Source organism: Alosa pseudoharengus, unplaced genomic scaffold (assembly GCF_046254945.1).
Source record: "Alosa pseudoharengus isolate Yale_2024_CS ecotype anadromous, Long Island Sound unplaced genomic scaffold, YU_APseudo_1.1 YU_APseudo_1.1_scf_9, whole genome shotgun sequence".
NCBI classification, from domain to species: Eukaryota; Metazoa; Chordata; class Actinopteri; order Clupeiformes; family Clupeidae; genus Alosa; species Alosa pseudoharengus.
The window spans coordinates 5,033,354-5,053,518 of record NW_027468881.1 but is presented as its reverse complement, the minus strand read 5'-3'; the positions used below and the strand labels follow the sequence as shown (position 1 = coordinate 5,053,518).

At 40.5% G+C, this 20,165-nt stretch overlaps 1 protein-coding gene across 1 annotated transcript in view; it reads right to left on the bottom strand.

Annotated features, from left to right (window-relative positions):
* Positions 1–5,496: 5,496 nt before the first annotated feature.
* Positions 5,497–20,165, bottom strand: part of LOC143114395 (alpha-(1,3)-fucosyltransferase 7-like) — a 29,221-nt gene continuing 14,552 nt past the window's right edge. The window contains exon 2 of the mRNA XM_076275978.1: positions 5,497–7,194. Coding sequence (XP_076132093.1) covers positions 6,051–7,194 — 1,144 coding nt within the window. The 3' untranslated portion in view covers positions 5,497–6,050. The remainder of the gene's footprint in view (positions 7,195–20,165) is intronic.

Here is a 20,165-nt window from a genome sequence, read left to right as displayed (position 1 = left end):
TAGTAGGCTATATATTTTTTACACTGTAGGAATCACATATCATACTACAACATATATTCATACCAACACGATCAAATTCGTGACTATAGAGTTTTATTTTAGCATGGGTTTACTCCGTAAAAGAGACCTACATGTAACTTCACAGCATGCGGTTAAAATCCTTAAATTCACGGACGTGTTTTGGCTTTATTTTTTTGGCAAAAACATCACTCTTATCAATGTCAATGTCAAGTTTATTTATATAGCACAATTTAAAACAACCTGTGGTTGACCAAAGTGCTCAAAAAAATAAAAAATAAAAAGATAATAGAAGACAAAATGAATAAAGACACACAAAAAAAAACACAACAGGAAAATAAAACTAACATAATATGTACATATATATAGCCTATGTAATTACATTCCACACTTCATTTAAAAGCCAATGATATCATATGTTCTTTTAACTTGGCTTTAAAATCACCAATAGTTGGTGTGGATCTAATGTGAAAAGGCAGGTCTTTCCACAACTTGGGCCCAGCTACTGAAAAAGCACAGTCACCTTTATTTTTTAGACGACTCTGAGGTACTGAGAGCAGCAGTTTATCTGATGACCTCAGAGTTATGGGAGGGCAGTGAAAGTGTAAAAGCTCACTAAGGTATTGGGGAGCTTGTCCATTTAAAGCTTTAAAGACAAAAAGGGAACCATTGCAGAGATTTCAAAACTGGAGAAATATGTTGTCTTTTTAGATTTGGTGAGCAGCCTTAGAGCTGCATTTTGCACCATCTGAAGTCAGGATAGAGTGGACTGAGTGACACCAAAATAAAGAGAGTTACAGTAGTCCAGGCGGGATGAAATAAAGGCATGAATCAATATCTCAAAGTCTTTGAAAGAAAACATAGTTTTGGCTTTACTTAAGAATCTAAGGTGGTAAAAAGATGACTTGACAACAGCATTAATCTGTTTCTCCAATTTAAAATCAGGGTCAAGTAGAAAGCCAAGATTTCTTGCATAAGGTTTTACATATCTGGCAAAAGACCCTAGTTCACTAATTGCATTATTTGCAGCTTCATGTGAACCAAAAAATAGAATTTCTGTTTTGGATTCATTCAGTTTTAAAAAATTGGTCGACATCCATTGTTTAATCTCTTTTAGGCAATCAAGCAATTGGTTTAGACTATAGAGCACCAGAAGAACCACATTTAATGGGAGTACAGTTGTCTATCATCTGCATAACAATGATAGGATATACCGTGCTTTTTCATAATTTGACCATTATATAGGATAATTAGTCCTTTTAGGCAAGTCCCTCCACTCGGCGGCCATACGCTTTTTGGGCACTCGTCGGGCATCCATTTCGGCAGATATGCGCGTACGCAAGGCTTCACGACACCAATCTTGCTCCAGCGGCGAGATCACAACACATGATTGGCACGATGTCTTCACAACACACCATATGATTGGCTCAATGTATTCACATCACACCACATGATTGGCTCAATGTATTCACATGTCGACGTTTTGCCGAGGAAGGGGTGTGATATGTGTAGTTACAAACTAGGCCCATGCATTTCTATGGAGGATTATTTGAGTGCTCCTCATTAGAAAGTCTCTGATTTGACTGAGTGGCAACATGTACAGTGAGAATAAAATACAACTAAGCACTGATCCCTGTGGAACACCATAAGATAAGGGGGCAGATGAAGATGAAGTATCATTGAAAGAAACTGAAAAGGTTCTTCCCTCTAAGAAGGAAGCAAACCATTTCAGTGCAGTACCTGAAATTCCAACCCAGTGCTCAAGGCGCTCTAAAAGAATGGAGTGATCTACAGTGTCAAAGGCGGCGCTAAGATCTAGCAGCATAAGTAATGCACATTTCTTTGCATCCACAGATAGTAACAAGTCGTTAGGGACTTTAATTAAAGCAGATTCCGTGCTGTGTTTAGGTCGGAATCCAGACTGGAAGATGTCTAACATCTCATGATAGAAAGGATTAGAGTTGTTGAAAGACAACCATTTCTAGGATTTTAGAAAGAAAGGGCAATTTTGAGATGGGACTATAATTGTTTAAGTCAGTGTCATCAAGCTCTGTTTTTTTTAAGCAGGGGCTGCACTATTGCATGTTTAAAATGAGTCTTAAAAATATCTGTCGTGTTACTATGTTATTTATGTTGATGTCACACACCATCAAGCAGATGACTATCCACAACACACTTGGCCTATGGGTTGAGATTGAAGTCTTAGTTATTGCCGTCTCAGATGTAGTGAGTATAATGTTGTGATGGGCAGTACTGACATTGTGAATTTAAGAATTATGTTTCACAATTACTAACATTCTGTAGTCATCTTATTCAAGTCATAGAAATCCAAACCTAAACCTAAAATCAGTTAACCCTGAAGTTCACATCCCAACCATAAGAGGGGGTAGTACAGTCATAGTGCGTCTGTATTTCCCCATGATGCAGATGCACAGTGCAAGACACTCTTATCACACAGTTTGGGATATCCAATTTTGTGACACTTACTCAAGTAATCAGGTCAAAGTCACTTGAGAATACAATCAATAAGCCAAGAAAGAGAAGACTTGGGATTTTTCAAAATCTCCTTTATATTTTGAGGAAGGGCTTCTTAATGGTAGTTCTGACCATACTCTGAAAATCATCAACACAATAATGTTGCCCATCCACTGTTCAACAGTGCACATATCTTGAGACGCCACAATAAACAGTTTAGAGAAAAAATAAACATTAGAACAAAGTCCATAGTCAACACTAGTCAAAGCTAGTCTCTTTCAGTTAAGAACCCTATCTAAAATCAAGCCTTGCCTAACCTTTATGGACTCTATATGTTGGCCTCAGCCAGGCCTCCCTTTCCCATTTGCAATTGGTTCAAAAAGCAGCAGCTCACCCCTTAACTGGTACCTGTAAGCGAGAACACATTTCTCTCATAGCCTCCCTTCACTGGCTCCCTGTTCACCATCTTAGCCCCCCTTCACTGGCTCCCTGTTCACCATATGATTCATTTGAAGATTTTGCTAATAACCTTTAAATGCTTGACTGTCAAAGCCCCCACCTATATCTCTCAGACATACAGTATTACACAAATACTCCCGTGTGTGTGTGTGTGTGTGTGTGTGTGTGTGTGTGTGTTACAGTACATGTCTGTGTTTGTGTGTGTGTGTGTGTGTATGTGCATGTGCATGTGCATGCAAAGGCCCCACCTATCTCTCAGACCTATTACAGTTTTTTTTATTTTATTTATTTTATTATTTTAAAGCACTTTGTTCAACTGTTGTTGGTTTTTAAAAGTGCTATATAAATAAATTGACATCGGCCCCGGCCGTGGTGCGACTGGCTGGGGCACCTGCAGCATACGTCGGCGATCAGGGTTCGATTCCTGACCCGTGGTCCTTTCCAGGTCCCACCCGGACTCTCTCTCTCCCACTCGCTTCCTATCATTCTACACAAAGGTACCATTTTCTCATAATCCCTAGAAGCAACTCACCAACTGAATATCTTGATGTCAAATTGATGTCTTGCAGCACTGTGCAGATCTGGCTGAGTGTGATGCATGCTGGGCTTGTTTGCGTTGTGTAAAAGGTCAGCATGTATCTGCACAGTTCTGCAAAAGGTCCAATAAGCCTACTGATTGGCGTCAACTTGATTTGCAAAGTTTATTAAAATTTGGTGTACTTTTGGACAAAAAAAAAAGATTTAAGGTCCAGTAAGTACATGACTGTTTCATCCCCTTGTGGAAAGGGGAAGGCATAGCTTGTGATGACAAAATAGTGAAATATACAGTATATACTTGCACCTTCTCAGGGAGTCCAGTAGGGGGAGAAAACCAAAAAGCTAAACATTGGAGTCTGTGTCTGTGGAGTCTTTAACTCATTGAGTGCCAAAAACGTAATATTACGTTTTTCCTTCCCATGCGTTGAGTGCCAAAAATGTAAGATTAAGTTTTTAGCTTTTTTTTTTAAATTATGAAACTAGACACTCTAACACACCTTATATGTGATTTTGGGAACTCTGTGATGAATGCAAAATGAAATATATGACGATCGAAAACTCATGAAAACGCACAATCTGGACACTTTATCATAACTCGGTTGCCGCTTTGGGTCGAATCAGTGACGCATGCACGTCAGGTCAAAACCAGGCCATTTTCGTGGGTCTATCACTAGGTGGCAGTCTCACCAGGTCTCGCTGATCACTTCCCGGAAAGTTTACAGGCAACACTTCATATTTCATTAAAGACGTTATATCTCCATTTCTAGAAAAAAACAGCGATTTTAATGAAAACTAGCCACTGTTTAGCTTGGGATTTCTCAGGAACAGAGGCGTGTAGAAATACACAGTTTGCAGCCACTAAGAGCTTAAAGTCTCCCCTTTTAAACGAGCCATTGTATGTGTTCATAGCTATAACACAGAATATGCTGTGGCTGTACAAAAATCATCAACAATGGTCTAGATTGCTGGCACTCTAGGACAAAGCTCCCGAAAACAGCTTGGCATCCAATGAGTTAAAAGCCAATTTGATTATTTTCAACTTCCCTGGAAGTGCTGTCATTAAACAGCCATCTGTTTGCCATGTCTCAATTGGTCTTAACCGGGTTAAGGGGTTGTGGGTAACTTTAACTTGACATCTCAAGGACAATATAGTAGCCTAATCAGTGGCGTAACAAACCATTGGTGGGCCCAGGTGCGAGAACGCTGCGCGGGCCCCATACCGACGAATTTTGGCCCAGGATGAATTAGCTCTGATACATGCAATACACATTAAGGGTGACTTCAATTATTTATGCAAAGGGCCTGAGGCACCGAAGTAGTTTAGTAGTTACAGATTACAATTTCAAATAAAAAACACACGACTATTTCATTACATGTGAAAACATTAAAAAATAATTGTATTAACAGCCTGCAGGCCAGGGTAATCTAATATTACTGCATTAACATCAACTCGCATGGAATTATGGGAACACTCAATGCCCCTCTTCAAACCTCTGCTGAAACTGCAAGCGTAGATTGCTTGCTTATAAATTCGCACTGCGCAGACACAAAACTTAATGTAGCCTAACTTATTTAACCGTCCAGAAACCAAATAAAATCATTCATATGCATACAATCCCCAATATGCGTGAATTAGGCCATTAGAAGAAGGCCATCTTACGAGCCTTTCGTTGTGCAAAATCGCCAACCATGTTCCCAATATTTAATGCTCTGGCTCTCGTATTTTCAATGGACAGGATAGCTAACCCACGGAGCCTCTCCTGCCCCATGCTGCTCCTTAGGTATAGGTCTTAATAAGTTTGAGTTTGGAAATAGATCGCTTAGCTGTTGCCACAGTCACAGGCAATGTCAGAAACATGAGTACACACTTCCCCGAATGTGGATGTTACACTGTCATAATCTACCACCAGCATTTTGGCAAGTTGAAAAATAGATGACTTCTGTGAAATCTCTGCTTTAAAGCAAGACCTGAATGAGAGGAGTTGTGTTGGGAATGTCGGTGCAATGTCCCTGCTATAATGGTCGGACAAACGTCTTGCCTTTTCAAGCAGTTCATCATCACCTGCGAGTTGAAGGGTCATACGTAAAGACTCAAACACATGACAAGTTTCCCGCATACTTCCAAATCTTTGGGAGAGCTGACTGATTATGATGTCCAGAGTTGCATTAAATACCTGCACTTTGAAGTATCTCTCTGCATCGGTTAAGCGCTCATCTTCAGATAGATCGTCAAAGTGACGCTTCACTCTCCGTGCTCTAACATTTTAAAGTTCTAAAAAAAAAAAAAAAAAGGAGGCAGGGCGGGGGTAGCGACGGGCCCCCGGGAGGTCACGGGCCCTGGTGCGACTGCACTTGCTGCACCTACTATAGTTACGCCACTGAGCCTAATAATACTAAAGTAATAATTGACTGAATTTGTGTCAATTTCCCCTATTTCAAAGAGCAGTATTGGGTATCATATAACACTCTCTAAAAGAACACAGGTGCCAATATGTTTAAAAGTGCCCTAAAATCAAGTGTGATCGCATAGGCTACCAGTAGCACTTTTTTACAAATTTTTCCTATTTCCTATTTTGCCAATTCCAGCCATGTAAGTCCTTATATATCTTTGATGTAGGCAAACTGCTAAGAATTGGGCAGATATTGCACACTCTCTCCGCCCATCCTGTAAGACCACCAACGGTATAGTTCAGACGCCAGGCGAAGTAGGTGGCGTAGCGCTCTTTATCTGCAGCCAGTGTCTTCATGAAGTGGCCCAGTTCCTCTACTGTGCTGAAGTCATTCACATGGATGAAGGAGTTCTTTGGCAAGACTGCCTCGTATTGTTCCCGTGGCGGGCCTAAAACCACTGGTATGGCACCACCCTTAAAGGCGTTCTTCCAAACTTTCTCCGTGATGTAGTCTGTAGCAACGTTGTTCTCAAAGGAGAGGTAGAAATAGTAACGAGATATTGTGGGTAGGAAAGTATCAGCAGAGAGACGCTTATTTGTTGCTCCTCCATACACATCCACCGGGATGACATTTTTCAGCTTGTTGTACACTTGTGTCCTCAAATATGTAGCATGGTAGTTGCTCACGATCCAACAGGCCAGAGCAGTTTTGCCCTTTGGTATGAAGTCATCAACAGTTGTGCCAATAGGAGCTTTGCTTGGCACAAGCCAGCCATACGGTGCGTAAATGTCTGAGTCCCGGCGATAACACATGGTGTAGTTGAAGTGACCGGCGAGGGGCCTCATATTTCCATTGTACAGTGGACTCTCCAAGGATAGCCAAACCCATTTCTGGGTTTTTGGCCGAGGCAGATTCAGGGGTAACCTACGCTGTCCATTGACCAACTCACGGTTGTGGAAGACAACCAGGTCTGCTTTGGGGAACCAGGACTGATCGGTCACTAAATGACAGTTGGGAATGCCATATTTATCATTGCAATGATTGCCAGATACACTGTCCGATTGGCCAAAGGGCCAATACCACAGCAGAATGATAGTAGTCTTGATGGGTTTCAGTGTGGTAGAATCTGACCAATTTGTCCAACTGATGACCTTTCCCTCCTGCATCTGGAAGTTAACTGGAATTGGATGGGAAGGTTGTAATGTTGGCCATAGGGAATACTGCCCGACAAGAATAATGGAACCAACAGCAATAATGGCAAGGATCTGCTTGCTCAGATGTTTGGTGCTGTTGGCCTGTTCACATTTATCATGCCTGAAAAGAAAAACAAAAACAGTCAGTTGTGTTAAAGTAAAAGACAGCAACTCGATTCTTACCATGTACAAAACAATATCTGAATGATTATTTTTTAGACAAAAGAAATAATCATATAATGCATAATACTTAAAGCCCCCCTATGCAGTTTTGGCAATTTCTGTTTTCTCGCTTTTTCTCAGCAGAGCTCCCCCAACAGCTTTATAATCTATCATAAATAAATGTTCTTCATTACACACAAGTGTAATTCCAGCGAAAATTGACACAAGGCTGATTTTCTGCATTAAAACACATCAAATAAGCCGTGGAGACAGTCATTTTTGTTGATCAACCACTACAGAGCTTGGCCTGGTATATGCTATAGCCCCAAATCGTGAACAGTGGAGTAGCTATGGGCAGTAAGCTAAACGCTTCCCAAATAGCATTTTTTTAACCAGTATTATTGTTCAAAACAGCACCAAACCTCGTCAGTAGCTTGCTTAGGGTCTCTACACATAAAGCGAAACACCAACAACCTAGTTAGCGAACGCAGTGTTTATTACAGAAGACTTACCGCAGTCACGCTATCCAGAGAAATTCTTTGGTCAAATCGTTAATAGAGGTGATCAAAGAATTTCTCCGGATAGCGTGACTGTGGTGCTGGTAAGGAGACAGTTGTAAAGTGTTCTTAACAGTCTTCTGTAACAAACTCTGGGTTCGTTAACTAGGTTGTCGGTGCTTCGTTTTATGTGTACAGGCCCTAAGCAAGCTACTGACGAGGTTTGGAGAGTCTTTCTGTCTCTGAGTCCGGTGTTACACGGCAACTGGCTCCCATGTTAACTGGCTGCGTTGATGACGTTTCATGATTGATGACGAGTCTTTCACAGATGTGGCCGCTTGCAGATTTGTCACTTTCTGATATAAACTAGAGATGAACACAAATATGCATGACATGTTTAAAAGTCAAAATTGTATGCAGTACTACATGCACTGGACCATGAATATGCCACCCAAAAAAACCCCACCTAATAGCATAAATTAACTCTACGTGGGTATCGAACCACAAATAAATTAAACTCAGAAATGACATCGGAAGACGAAGGAGTGAATAGTGGCAAGAGGCAAGCCGAAGGCAGCTGACAAGGGCCCGACGCTATTATAAAGCAATTTACAAAAGATTCACGGAACAAAAATGCTGATGTGGTACATGAAAATGTATCTAAAAATGTGGAGAATGCAATGCAATCAAGCATTTTGGACGATATATTGGCACACAGAATAGGCAACAGGCCGATGTGTGTTTTTCATTTGGAGACTGTTTTGCGAGACAGAGACTGAGTTTGCTGCTGATATTCTGGGGATAGGCTACAACATAGCTAATGTAGGACTTTAGCCTTTTAATATATCCAGGGCTGCTAACTTTTCAAAAAACCTTGGAGTGAGATTTGGTGGGGCCAACCAAAATTTTTGTTTGGCTCATTCAGCATTATACCGTACAGTAAAAAAAACGTACATCAGTGGTTTTCAGGTGTAGGGACCAGGCATGGACAGATTATGAACTTTCGGGCCCCTGGGCCCAGATGTATTAAGGGCTTCCCACTAATTGTCGCATATGTGGAAGGGGGGTTTGGGGGTACTCCCCCAGAATTTTTTTTAATTTGTTTAATGTGATTTCCTGTATTCTGGTGCATTTTGGGGATGGGCAATACTAAATTCAATCAGATTCATAGCCTACATCCTGATGTGTTAATATTGAGGCAATGATTCCATGCAAAGGCTTGGGCTTCAGGGCCCCCTGACACCTTGGGCCCCTGGGTCTGGGCCCGGAAGGCCCGTGCAGTAATCCATCCCTGGGACCAGGGTCCCAGAGTTAAATGAACATTGGTATGAAAGGGATCTAGCCTACTACTAGGACCATGGGCGTTGGAGGCATTGTAAAAATGGGTGGGACATTTAAGCGGGGGTATGGGGGTCCTCCCCCAGAAAATTCTTTTTGGACTAGATGCAATTTTCTGAATTCTGGTACATTTTAACAGGTTATTTAGATACTTCTATATAACAAAATAAAGCCAGCCTACGAAATTAATAAAAAGTAAATCATGCATAATTTAAAAATAACTCAATAGGCTACTTGGTTACGCAATAAGGTTTCCATTACAGCACCGCGGACGTTCAATGAACGCATGAAAGCGGATGGTTTGTTTGAAATCCCGACACTCTTTCAACTATGGAACGTAATAGTGATCATCAAATACCTCCCCAGATTTCAGTGCCCATCAGTCCCAACATTTAACAATATAATCAAACAGTCCAAAAGTAAATTAAATATCAAACTAAACCGAAAATGTCATGCTTTTGAAGGCCTACCAGTATGCCGCTCCAAGAAACGCATGTCTCAAAATAAAACTCGCATAAGAAATAAAGGGCTGTCTCAAATACAATCCTGCCCCTAAAGGCCTGTACTTTGTCTTAAGACCCCGGTCATAATTTGAGGATTTACAGTTATCTAAGTAGACAAACTGGCTTCAGATATCCAACAGAGTGAATAGAGATTGTGCAGTCTTAGCTGTGGTTAGTGACGTGATGCTGTTAATGGAGAGTTTTACATAGCCTAGCGTAAACCTATAGGTTATTATTTATTTGCCGTACCTATAAGGCTTTTTACCTTATCAAAAGTGAGGGGGACGACTGATCTCTTCAACACTGCGGGGGATTTGGCGCTTGTCACTGTGTGTGTGACAGAAGCGGAATGGGAGAATGCGTGTAACAAAAACAAATGAGCGATTTACGCGCAAATGGGAGAAAATGACAATGAAGCACTAAACAGATGCTGAAAACAGCACTGGTATTTCGCACGGCAAAAGTGGGGGGGTCCAAACTAACAATGTTAAAAAGTGGGTGGGTGTTTTGTAAGAATTTAAGAAATGTTTATATTTTAACTTTTAAATGCATCAATCAGGTGCACTTTCAAAATAAATTCAGAGGTCAGACTTGCTTATTTTTTTGGAAATATTTGTGCTGTAGCTATTTTGCACTTCAGAATTATAACCATGCACACACAGGTGGAATAGTTATGGTGATATTGCAATAAGTTCACAACCACAAAAACATATGCTACATTTCACAATTCAGAAATGTTCAAAAATGTGTGTACATTTCAGCACTCCATGAAATTATGCAGAAGTGGTCACCTGTGTTATTCAGCTAGTTTATTTAAGATAATATATTGGTCATTGTAATGGCCATAGCCTATAGCCTACATGCTATTCCTTTTTCAGGATGTACCCATATCTGCATGATGTGAATGTTTGCATATGGCTTAGGCCTATGTCAGGCTTTATATCAATATTTGTGTCTCGTTATTTGATTTTCTTCATATTTTTGCATTAATGTCACTAGGAAGCATGCCAATATAAATATATTCATTTATCTGTAATGGGATTGGCTGGAACCTGACAATATAAGAACCATGATAGTGGGATAATCTATGGCTGAGCAATTTACAAAAATGTATGTAGGCCTACTATAATTTCGCCCCAATGAGGCTATGTAGAAATGTGTTGCAATTTCAAAACCGGATTACTCAGGAACCACTTATTGCACAGAGGCATGCTTTATATCCTCGTATTCGGTTCGGTTTGCTGTTTATTGTGAAATATGGTTTGCCACGTGTTGTGTGAAGGGTTAGTTAAATATTAAACCGAGAGTAATGGGTGTGCACTGTGTGCAAAATGCAAATATGATTAGCCTAAATTGCACGTCGGTTCAATGTTAATTTTCTCGCGAACCATTTATTACAGCAACTTGGCGCTAATATCATTGGAAAGCTTAGATTCCGCACGTTCACATGATGTGTGATATGTATAGGTTTAGTTTAGTTGAACCTCATCTGCCAGGTATTTGACCTACCAGGTCGACACTCAGCGTGAAAAATACTCAATAACACTCAAAGCATACCTGAAGCCGGGGAAATGCTGGGGGAATTCGCCTGGGATGGCTTCTGAAGTAGCATCGCAAATGAGAGAAATTTTAGAAAATTCCACAGACAGGGGGTGCTCTTGAACCCTCTCACCGTTTCTGAAAGCATAACCGTGGCTCAACGGGTAGATCTATAGATAGGCGCAACTCATTTTTCAGGCATCTGACCAACCGGGTTGACACTTCAGCGTGAGAAATCGGGGGTGTGGCGTGTGAGTGTGTGAAACTAATCAAACGCGTGTGTCTCACGGCCAATGCGTGAGAGTTGGCACCTATGATATATTTGCTGCATTGGATCAGTCTTTCCAGCGCAGGGTGGGCGGGTGCGGTTTTGAAAATTGGTCAAAAAACTTTGCTTTGCAGAGCCCGCTAGCATAGCAACATGCTAACACATTCGCGCCGCGCGCCAGAGCGTTTGAGTGCACATACCGACGCGGGAGAGGTATGACTCAACTCGTGAAAGTTAAGGTAAGAACATATATTACTACTGATTTTGGGTGTCGTGTTCCTTTAAGAATTCAGTTTATGAAACACAGGCATTGAAACGCACACTGCAATAGGCAGGAGAAGTCTACTAGAGATGCACGGTTCGCGGTTACAGCCGCGGACTCCTCGGTTAAACCGCGGATCTGGCGGATGACGTGAAGAAATATAATATTTTAATTAAATTCGGGCGGGTGGCGGTTGAACCAATCAAATGGAAAAAATATATAGCCTATACATTGTTAAATTGTGTTACCTACATCCGAAAAAAACGAGCACACTTTGAAATAGTCAAATTTTCATCAGGCAGTTTGGCCTAGTTGCTTCTATGCATGCTGTTTTGTTTATCTATCAGAGACGGTGTTGCGGAATTGGTGTAGCCTATTCCGATGTTTCACTGAGCAACCCCTCTCACGCACACACACACACACACACTAAAGGTAACAAAGTTTAAATTAAGTAGCCTATCGTAGCCTACCAGCATGTTTTCCTCTCCAGTGTGCAATAAGAAAGTAGAATAGGCCTAGACTACAGTGCAAGTTGACCGATGATTCATCTCCCATGTCGCGTCTCGTTGCAGAGCCTTGGTAGGCAGGCCACTAAGCAAATCTGCAACCTATGAGCTTAGCTGCCAGTATTGGAGGAGGCCTAAACATCTCGTAGAAGAGACTGACTGGGTTATTTTGTTATGATATTATATATAAAACACATAGTCATTGTAGCCTATACCATTCAGGGAATAGGCATGTAAAAGGGAGACAGATTATGGAGTGATATGACTCAGAACTGACATCGGGCAATGGCAGTGCGAGATGTTCAGAACGTAAGAGCTAAAACTTCTACAAGCTCAGTAACATCCACAGCGGGGAAAAAAGGTAAGAAAAATAGTCGGAAAACTTAGATGTGTAAGGCAAGCAAGCAAGTTTGGCGGTTGTTACTGAAAATGTGAAAAAAGCACGTTGCACTGCTGTGCGGTGGACTTTCGGAATGAATAGAGTCGGCGTTTCTTTAATATCGAAAAAGACGCGCTCTCTTCCCATGCAGTCAAAATGAATGGGAGTCTTATTTAGAACAGGCTTGTGATAGTGTCACGACATGACAGTGCGTAAAGTAGCCTATAATGTGAATGACTTGTTATTTTATTAAGGATTTCTTTCTTTTTGCAAAAAATAAAGTACAATAGGCATTAATTAGTAGGCTAAATAGCAGCATGTTGAAATGATGTGCCAAATTGCGTTTTTATTACAATGATGATAATTGTAGGCTACAGGTCAATGTGCGTTTTATTTGGAGACTTTTGCAGACAGAGACTGAGTTTGCTGCTGATATTCTGGGGATAGGCTACAACATAGCCAATGTAGGACTTTAGCCTTTTAATATATTTGCTGCATTGGATCAGTCTTTCTAGAACAGGCAAGAGCTTTCTAGCCTCACGTCAGCAGCACCGCATCACCCATATACATTAAAACAACCAGCTGATGGCGGGCGGGTGCGGTTTTGAAAATTGGTCAAAAAACGTTGGTGCGGATGGATGGCGGATGGATGATAAGTTTTGCTATGCGGTTACGGTTGAAATAATAGCCCATCCGCGCATCTCTAAAGTCTACGTGTCCATATTTTACACAAACTTTGCGCACAGGGAGAATCAAATAGAATCTTATAGGCTATTGACGTTAATTTTGCTGACATGTAAACATGGGTAAACATGGGTTTGATGTTTTTTTTATATTTTATTTCTCAAATTGGTGTTTCTCCTGTGGCACAACAGGTTAATGCGTGCAGATTGCTTTTTCACGCAGTTGACATGAGTTCAATCCTCCTCATCACAGTTTTTGGGGGCCAAGCAGCGAAGCTGCGAAGGCACCCATTGTGTTTGTTAGTTTTCTTATTATTGGGGGCCAAGCAGCGAAGCTGCGAGGCAACCATTGAGTTACTAGCTTTTCCTATTATTATTCCTCTGACATTGGAGTCTATGGCAGCCCATAGAACGCCTGGCTAAAAAGTTCAGATTTTTTGGCAGAAAGTTTCGGGACACTCCACTGATCACTCACACACATTTACGGACCTCTACACCTAGCCGTCTAGCGCCACCAACAGTTCGAAATCTGGCCGAAAATTGAACCGCTGGGTCTAAAGTTATGAAATTCGGCACAATGATTCAGCACTGTCCCATGATCACTCTCACCAATTTACAGAACTCAATGCCCAACACTCTAGCGCCACCAATGGGTCGAACCTGGATTGCACAAATCAGGCACTGTTGGAATCCCTGGACCGACCTGAGTTCATTGACTCCTATTACGTCACTTTCCGCCATATTGGACCTCCGCCATATTGGATTTAGTCCAAACTCTACGAAAAGTTTCAGCGTTCACAAATTTCATCCGATTTTCACAGAACTTGGTGGAGATGATCTTCTGTCCGAGCCGCACAAACGATACTTGTCAGATTTTTCAATTTCATTTTTGTTTTCCCGTGACGGCCAATCAAATATGGCGATGAAGCCGCCAAACAGGAAGTGGACTAACATCTCCGTGACGCTTTGAGTTAACATAACAAAACTCAATACCATTAGCCAGGACACTGTCCCAATCACTCACGGCAATTTTCATGCATATACATTGAACACTCTAGCGCCACCACCAGTTCAATGCTGGACATGCGTTCATGCACTTGATCCTTGACTCTTTTGTCTGATTTTCACAATTCAGGTAGCGTCTGAATCTATGGACCATCCCGAGTTCATCGACCCCTATCCCGTCACTTTCCGCCATATTGGACCTCCGCCATATTGGATTTAGTCCAAACTCTACGAAAAGTTTCAGCGGTTACAAATTTCATCCGATTTTCACAGAACTTGTCGGAGATGATCTTCAGACCGAGCCGCATAAATGATACTTGTCAGATTTTTGAATTTCACGTTTATTTGCCTGTGACAGCTAATCACACATGGCGACAATGCCGACTAACAGGAAGTGGGCTAACATCTTGGCTACGCTTTAATGTATGAAGTCCAAACTTGGTACAGGGACTTGGTATCTGATTGTGAGGACGCACTAGGAAATTGGCATCATTTGGCCTTTATAGGGGGCGCTGCAATACAGGAAGTGAGCTTGTATCTCAGCAACGCTTTGGTGTACAAAGTCCAAACTTGGTACAGGGACTTATGGCAAGCGATTTTTATCATTTACCCGCTAAGTTTGACTATCTGGAATTAACATTGTAGATATCAACAACGTCTTTCTGACTAGTCGCAATTACATTTTGGATAGTTGGAATTGTCATTCAAGATATCTGTAACGTAATTGTAACTAGTCGAAACGTCAGATAGAGATATCTGTAATTTAGTTTTGACTAGGTAAAACTGAATTACAGATATCTGTCCTCACGTCATTGAAAACAACATTCAACTCGTCACACATCTTAAATGGCAATCGCAGATATCTTTAATTCAGTTTTGACTAGGCAGAATGAAAGGTGAAGATATCTCAAACGTCATTATGACTAGTGCAAATTATTGTGCAAGACGTTGCTCTTTAGTTCCGTAGCAGAGCCCGTCTAGATTTCTAGGCTAGCCCATCTACTTAGACATTGTCAGCTAATTTCCCCTCCCCAACATAATCGAAAAAAGTGGGCTTATTTCCTTATTTCTATGAATGGAAGAAGAATAAGCAGGCTGTAATGTCGTAGCCTACATTAATTAGTAGGCCTAGGCTACTAAATTCACCAGCACCAGCTACAGGAAATTCCATTCATAATGGTGTTGGCTGTAATCGAAAAAATCAAAGCAACATTGAATCATCAATTCTTGCTGCCAGCTCCTGTCTTGCATAGGCTGCAGCATTAAAAAGACGATTAAAAACTCCTTCGCCCTCTGGCTGCTCTGACATGGTGCTAATTACAAAGTTAACAGTTAACAGGTGCTATGTGATTTGATGATTTCAATAACAACACGCTCTTCTCCCGCCTAAAGTGGGATGCGGGCCTAATTTGCATAGCAATACAGATATCTCTAACGTCATTTCGCCTAGTCAAAACTCTAATTCAAGATATCTATAATTACATTTTGACTAGGCAGAATGAAAGTTATAGATATCTCCAATTTCAGATATCTCTAATCAAAACTCATTCAAGATATCTATAACTTGATAATAGATATCTACAATCAAATTATGACTATCCCTAACTCCAGTTTGAGATATCTACAACGTCATTTTGACTAGTCAAAATTCCATTTACAGATATCTACAATGTCATTTCGCCTAGTCAAAACTTAAGTCAAGATATCTGAAAAGGAACATGTAGATATCTTGAATTGAAGTGAATTAAAGATATCTTCAACTGGAGTTATGACTAGTCAGAATCAAATTGTAGATATCTCTAACTGGAATTACAGATATCTACAATTCAATTGCAGACAGTGTTGGGAGGGTTACTTTCAAAACGTATTCCGTTACAGAATACAGAATACATGCCCAAAAATGTAATCTGTAACGTATTCCGTTACGTTACTCAATCTGAGTAACGTATTCTGAATACTTAGATTACTTCCGCATTGAATTGCATTGGAATGTGGCAATCAAATCCTGCTTAGGCCTACTAAACAGGCCTATTCTGGTGTGTTCATCTGTTCCAAATGACTGTGTTAGGCCCACATAGGAGAATGTAAAGTCAACTAGGCCTAAGCTACCTGATACAACTTTAAAATAGCAAGGTGACCACTAAAACTACAGCAGGCGACTAGGCTAATTAAAACAAACAAAATAAATAGGCTACTTTAAGGGCGTAGCCAGAAATTATAATTAAGGTGTGCCTGTGAGATTTTTCGGTGGCATCAACCCAGTACAAGTGAGGGGCGCATATGACTGGTGGAACGCAAATGACCTGTACATGTAAACACTATGGGCTACTGTATATCAGTGCTCTCAAAATGAACGTGATCGCGTAATCAAAAACCGCACGTTAAAATATGCTAGGCCTACTCGCAAGAATAATTCTTCAGAGGCTGCACCATATAATTCATTTTAAAACGTAAATGTAGATCTAATTAGAAAAAATAATAATCCATAAAGCTATTTTAAGTTAGAATAAACAACTTAGAATGCAGTGCCTATTTTAGAGATTGGTTTTATTGCCTAGGTCTAAATCAACACGTGAACTAGGCTTTGCTTATTGCTTAGCAAACTGTGTAACCGATTGGCCGAAGTAGCCTGAGCTATTAATACTTGGGAAAATATCCTTTGAACAGACATCAGGAACCACGATCAGTGAGGAACAGGAGTTACCTCCACTTACTTTACTCGTAATTTGCTGTGCAAACAGTCATTTCAGGGTCTCCGATATGACGCGTCCATAATGCGCGCTGGCTGCGCTTTGAGGCTAGTGCAAGACGGCGGGGCTTGGATTTAAACATGTAAACAATTTCATCATAGATTGCTTTCAGGAGCTTCTGGGAAATGGACTTGCCTTAATTTATTTAGTGAGTGAACAAACTTATGAAACAGAGAAGTATCGTCATGTAATCCATTGATTTCAACAATGTAACTGTATTCTAAATACCAACTATTTAACTTGTAACTGTATCGGAATACAGTTACTCATAATTTGTATTCTGAATACGTAACGCCGGTACATGTATTCCGTTACTCCCCAACACTGATTGCAGATATCCGTAATTCACATAGTGGATATCTGCAACTGAATTGTAGATATCTGTAATGATAAACCCCATAGAAATGAATGGCAAATGTGGCGTCATTTGTCCTAGGAAGATTGTCTTTGTGGATATCTGAAATGACGATTATGGATAGGAAGAATTCAGTTGCGGATATCTAAAATGTTCGTTTTGACTAGGCAAAACTGAATTATAGATATCTGCAATACATATCCAGTCTAGCGGGAAAATGTTAAAATCGCTTGCCATAGGGACTTGGTACCTGATTGTGAGGACACAGTAGGAAATTGGCATCATTTGGCCTCTATAGGGGGCGCTGTAATACAGGAAGTGGGCTCATATCTCAGCAACGCCTCATTGTATGAAGTCCAAACTTGATACATGGACATATTAGCTGATTGTGAGGACATGCAAGGAAAGTGGTCTCATTTGGCCTCTAGGGGTGCTGTAATAAAGAAAGTGAGCTCACATCTCAGCAACACTTTGGTGTTTGAAATCCAAACTTGGTAGAGGGACATGGTAGCTGATTGTGATAACGCACAAGGACATTGGTGTAATTTTCGCCTCTAGGGGCACTGTAACAAAGTAAATGAGCTTATTTCTCAGCCATTCTTTATCCAATTGCAATCAAACTTGCTGTGAATGCTTGCTCATGCCGTGGCAACGCCATTCCTGCTATAGCGCACTGCTTGGCCCCCACATTGCTGCTTGCAGCTATATTTGGGGGCCAAGCAGCGAAGCTGCGAGGCAACCCATAGTGATTCTACGTATTCTTATTAGGGCCCGAGCACCGAAGGGCGCAAGGCCCTATTGTTTTTGTAAGGATTATTATTATTAGGGGTCCGAGCAGCGTAGCTGCAGGAACCCTATTGTTTCTGTACCGTTCATTTTTTGGCCAAAATTCTGTAAAAATCATACTGCAGCCTAAACCGTAACTCCAAAACTCTTGAAATTTTCAGGTATGGTTACCAGTACCCCCCTCTACCCATAACCCAAAATTTGGGGTACTGCACCCAAAGGTGGCGCTATTGAAAAAAAAAGTTAATTATGCTTATTTCTCCTTACCAGATTCACCTAGACTCAAAATTCTTTCAGAATATTAATCTCTAAACTCAGATGCATCTTTTTGGCCCTGGTCTTATGGTCTACAAATGTTTACTTTTTCCACAATTTCATGGAAAAGCCAAACATTATAAAAAGTTTCACACTCTTCAAAAATAATCGAATCTTCACCAAAATTCTCACAGACAATGTTTAGACCAAGCCTCACAAAAGTTATCGCTCAGAATTTTGATATTTTGTTCCATTTCAGAGATATAGGCCAATAAAGTTAGACCACTTAGGCCTTTTTTCCTAGATCACCTATATTCCTATAAACCGTAAGTCCTAGAAACTTGACATTTTCAAGTATTGTTACCAGTACCCCCCACTACCCATAACCCAAATTTGGGGTACTGCACCCAAAGGTGGCGCTCTTGTCAAAAACGCTTATTTCTCCTTACCAGATTCACCTAGACTCAAAATTCTTTCATCATATTAATCTCTACATTCAGATGCATCTTTTTCACCCTGGTCTTATGCTCTAAAAATGTTTACTTTTGCCACAATTTCAGAGAAAAGCCAAACATCATAAAAAGTTTCACAGGCTTCAAAAATTATCAAATCTTCACCAAAATTCTCACAGACAATGTATAGACAAAGCCTCACAAAAGTTATCAAAAGAATTTGGATACGTTGTTCCATTTCAGAGATATAGGCCAATAAAGTTCGACCACTCAGCCCATTTCTCCTATATCACCTATATTCCTATATGAGTATTTTTTTTTCTTGGATAACAACCATACAACCATCATTAGGTGGATACCATTAACAGTGCACATTTTCAGATATGTACTCTTTTTTATAAAGCCCTTAATTCTATTGTCAAATGTATGCTAGGAATTTTCTTGATGTTGTGTGTTTGCCAACACACATTTTCACCATTTGAATGTGACTGCTCAATGTGTATGATTGTCAGTGGCTGAGTGGGATAATGCCTAGTGCTGGTGTTCGAATCCTGCTAGAGCTTTAGGCTCAAGATGCACATGCTATTGGTTATTGAAGATTCACACTATTGAACAGCACCTGAATGACATCAGACAATTAACATTCACACTCATTAGTTGCCAAGAATCAGAATGCCGACACACTCTATGACATATAGGGGAACTTCTTTGTTTACTATTTTTCCTTCATCATTAAGTCTATCATATTTATATTTCATCCATTACTGTTCTTCTCTATAAATGTCTAATTGCCCCAGAATATCCAAAAGTTTTCAGGTGTACTCTTTCAGGAAAGCCCTTCATTTTATTGTCAAATGTATACTTGGAGTTTTTCTTGTGTGTTTACCAACACATATTTTCACCATTTGAATGTGACTGCTGAATGTGTATGATTGTCAGTGGCTGAGTGGGATAATGCCTAGTGCTGGTGTTTGTTAGGTTGAGAGTTCGAATCCTGCTAGAGCTTTAGGCTCAAGATGCACATGCTATTGGTTATTGAAGATTCACACTATTGAACAGCACCTGAATGACATCAGACAATTAACATTCACACTCATTAGTTGCCAAGAATCAGAATGCCGACACACTCTATGACATATAGGGGAACTTCTTTGTTTACTATTTTTCCTTCATCATTAAGTCTATCATATTTATATTTCATCCATTACTGTTCTTCTCTATAAATGTCTAATTGCCCCAGAATATCCAAACGTTTTCAGGTGTACTCTTTCAGGAAAGCCCTTCATTTTATTGTCAAATGTGTACTTGGAGTTTTTCTTGTGTGTTTACCAACACACATTTTCACCATTTGA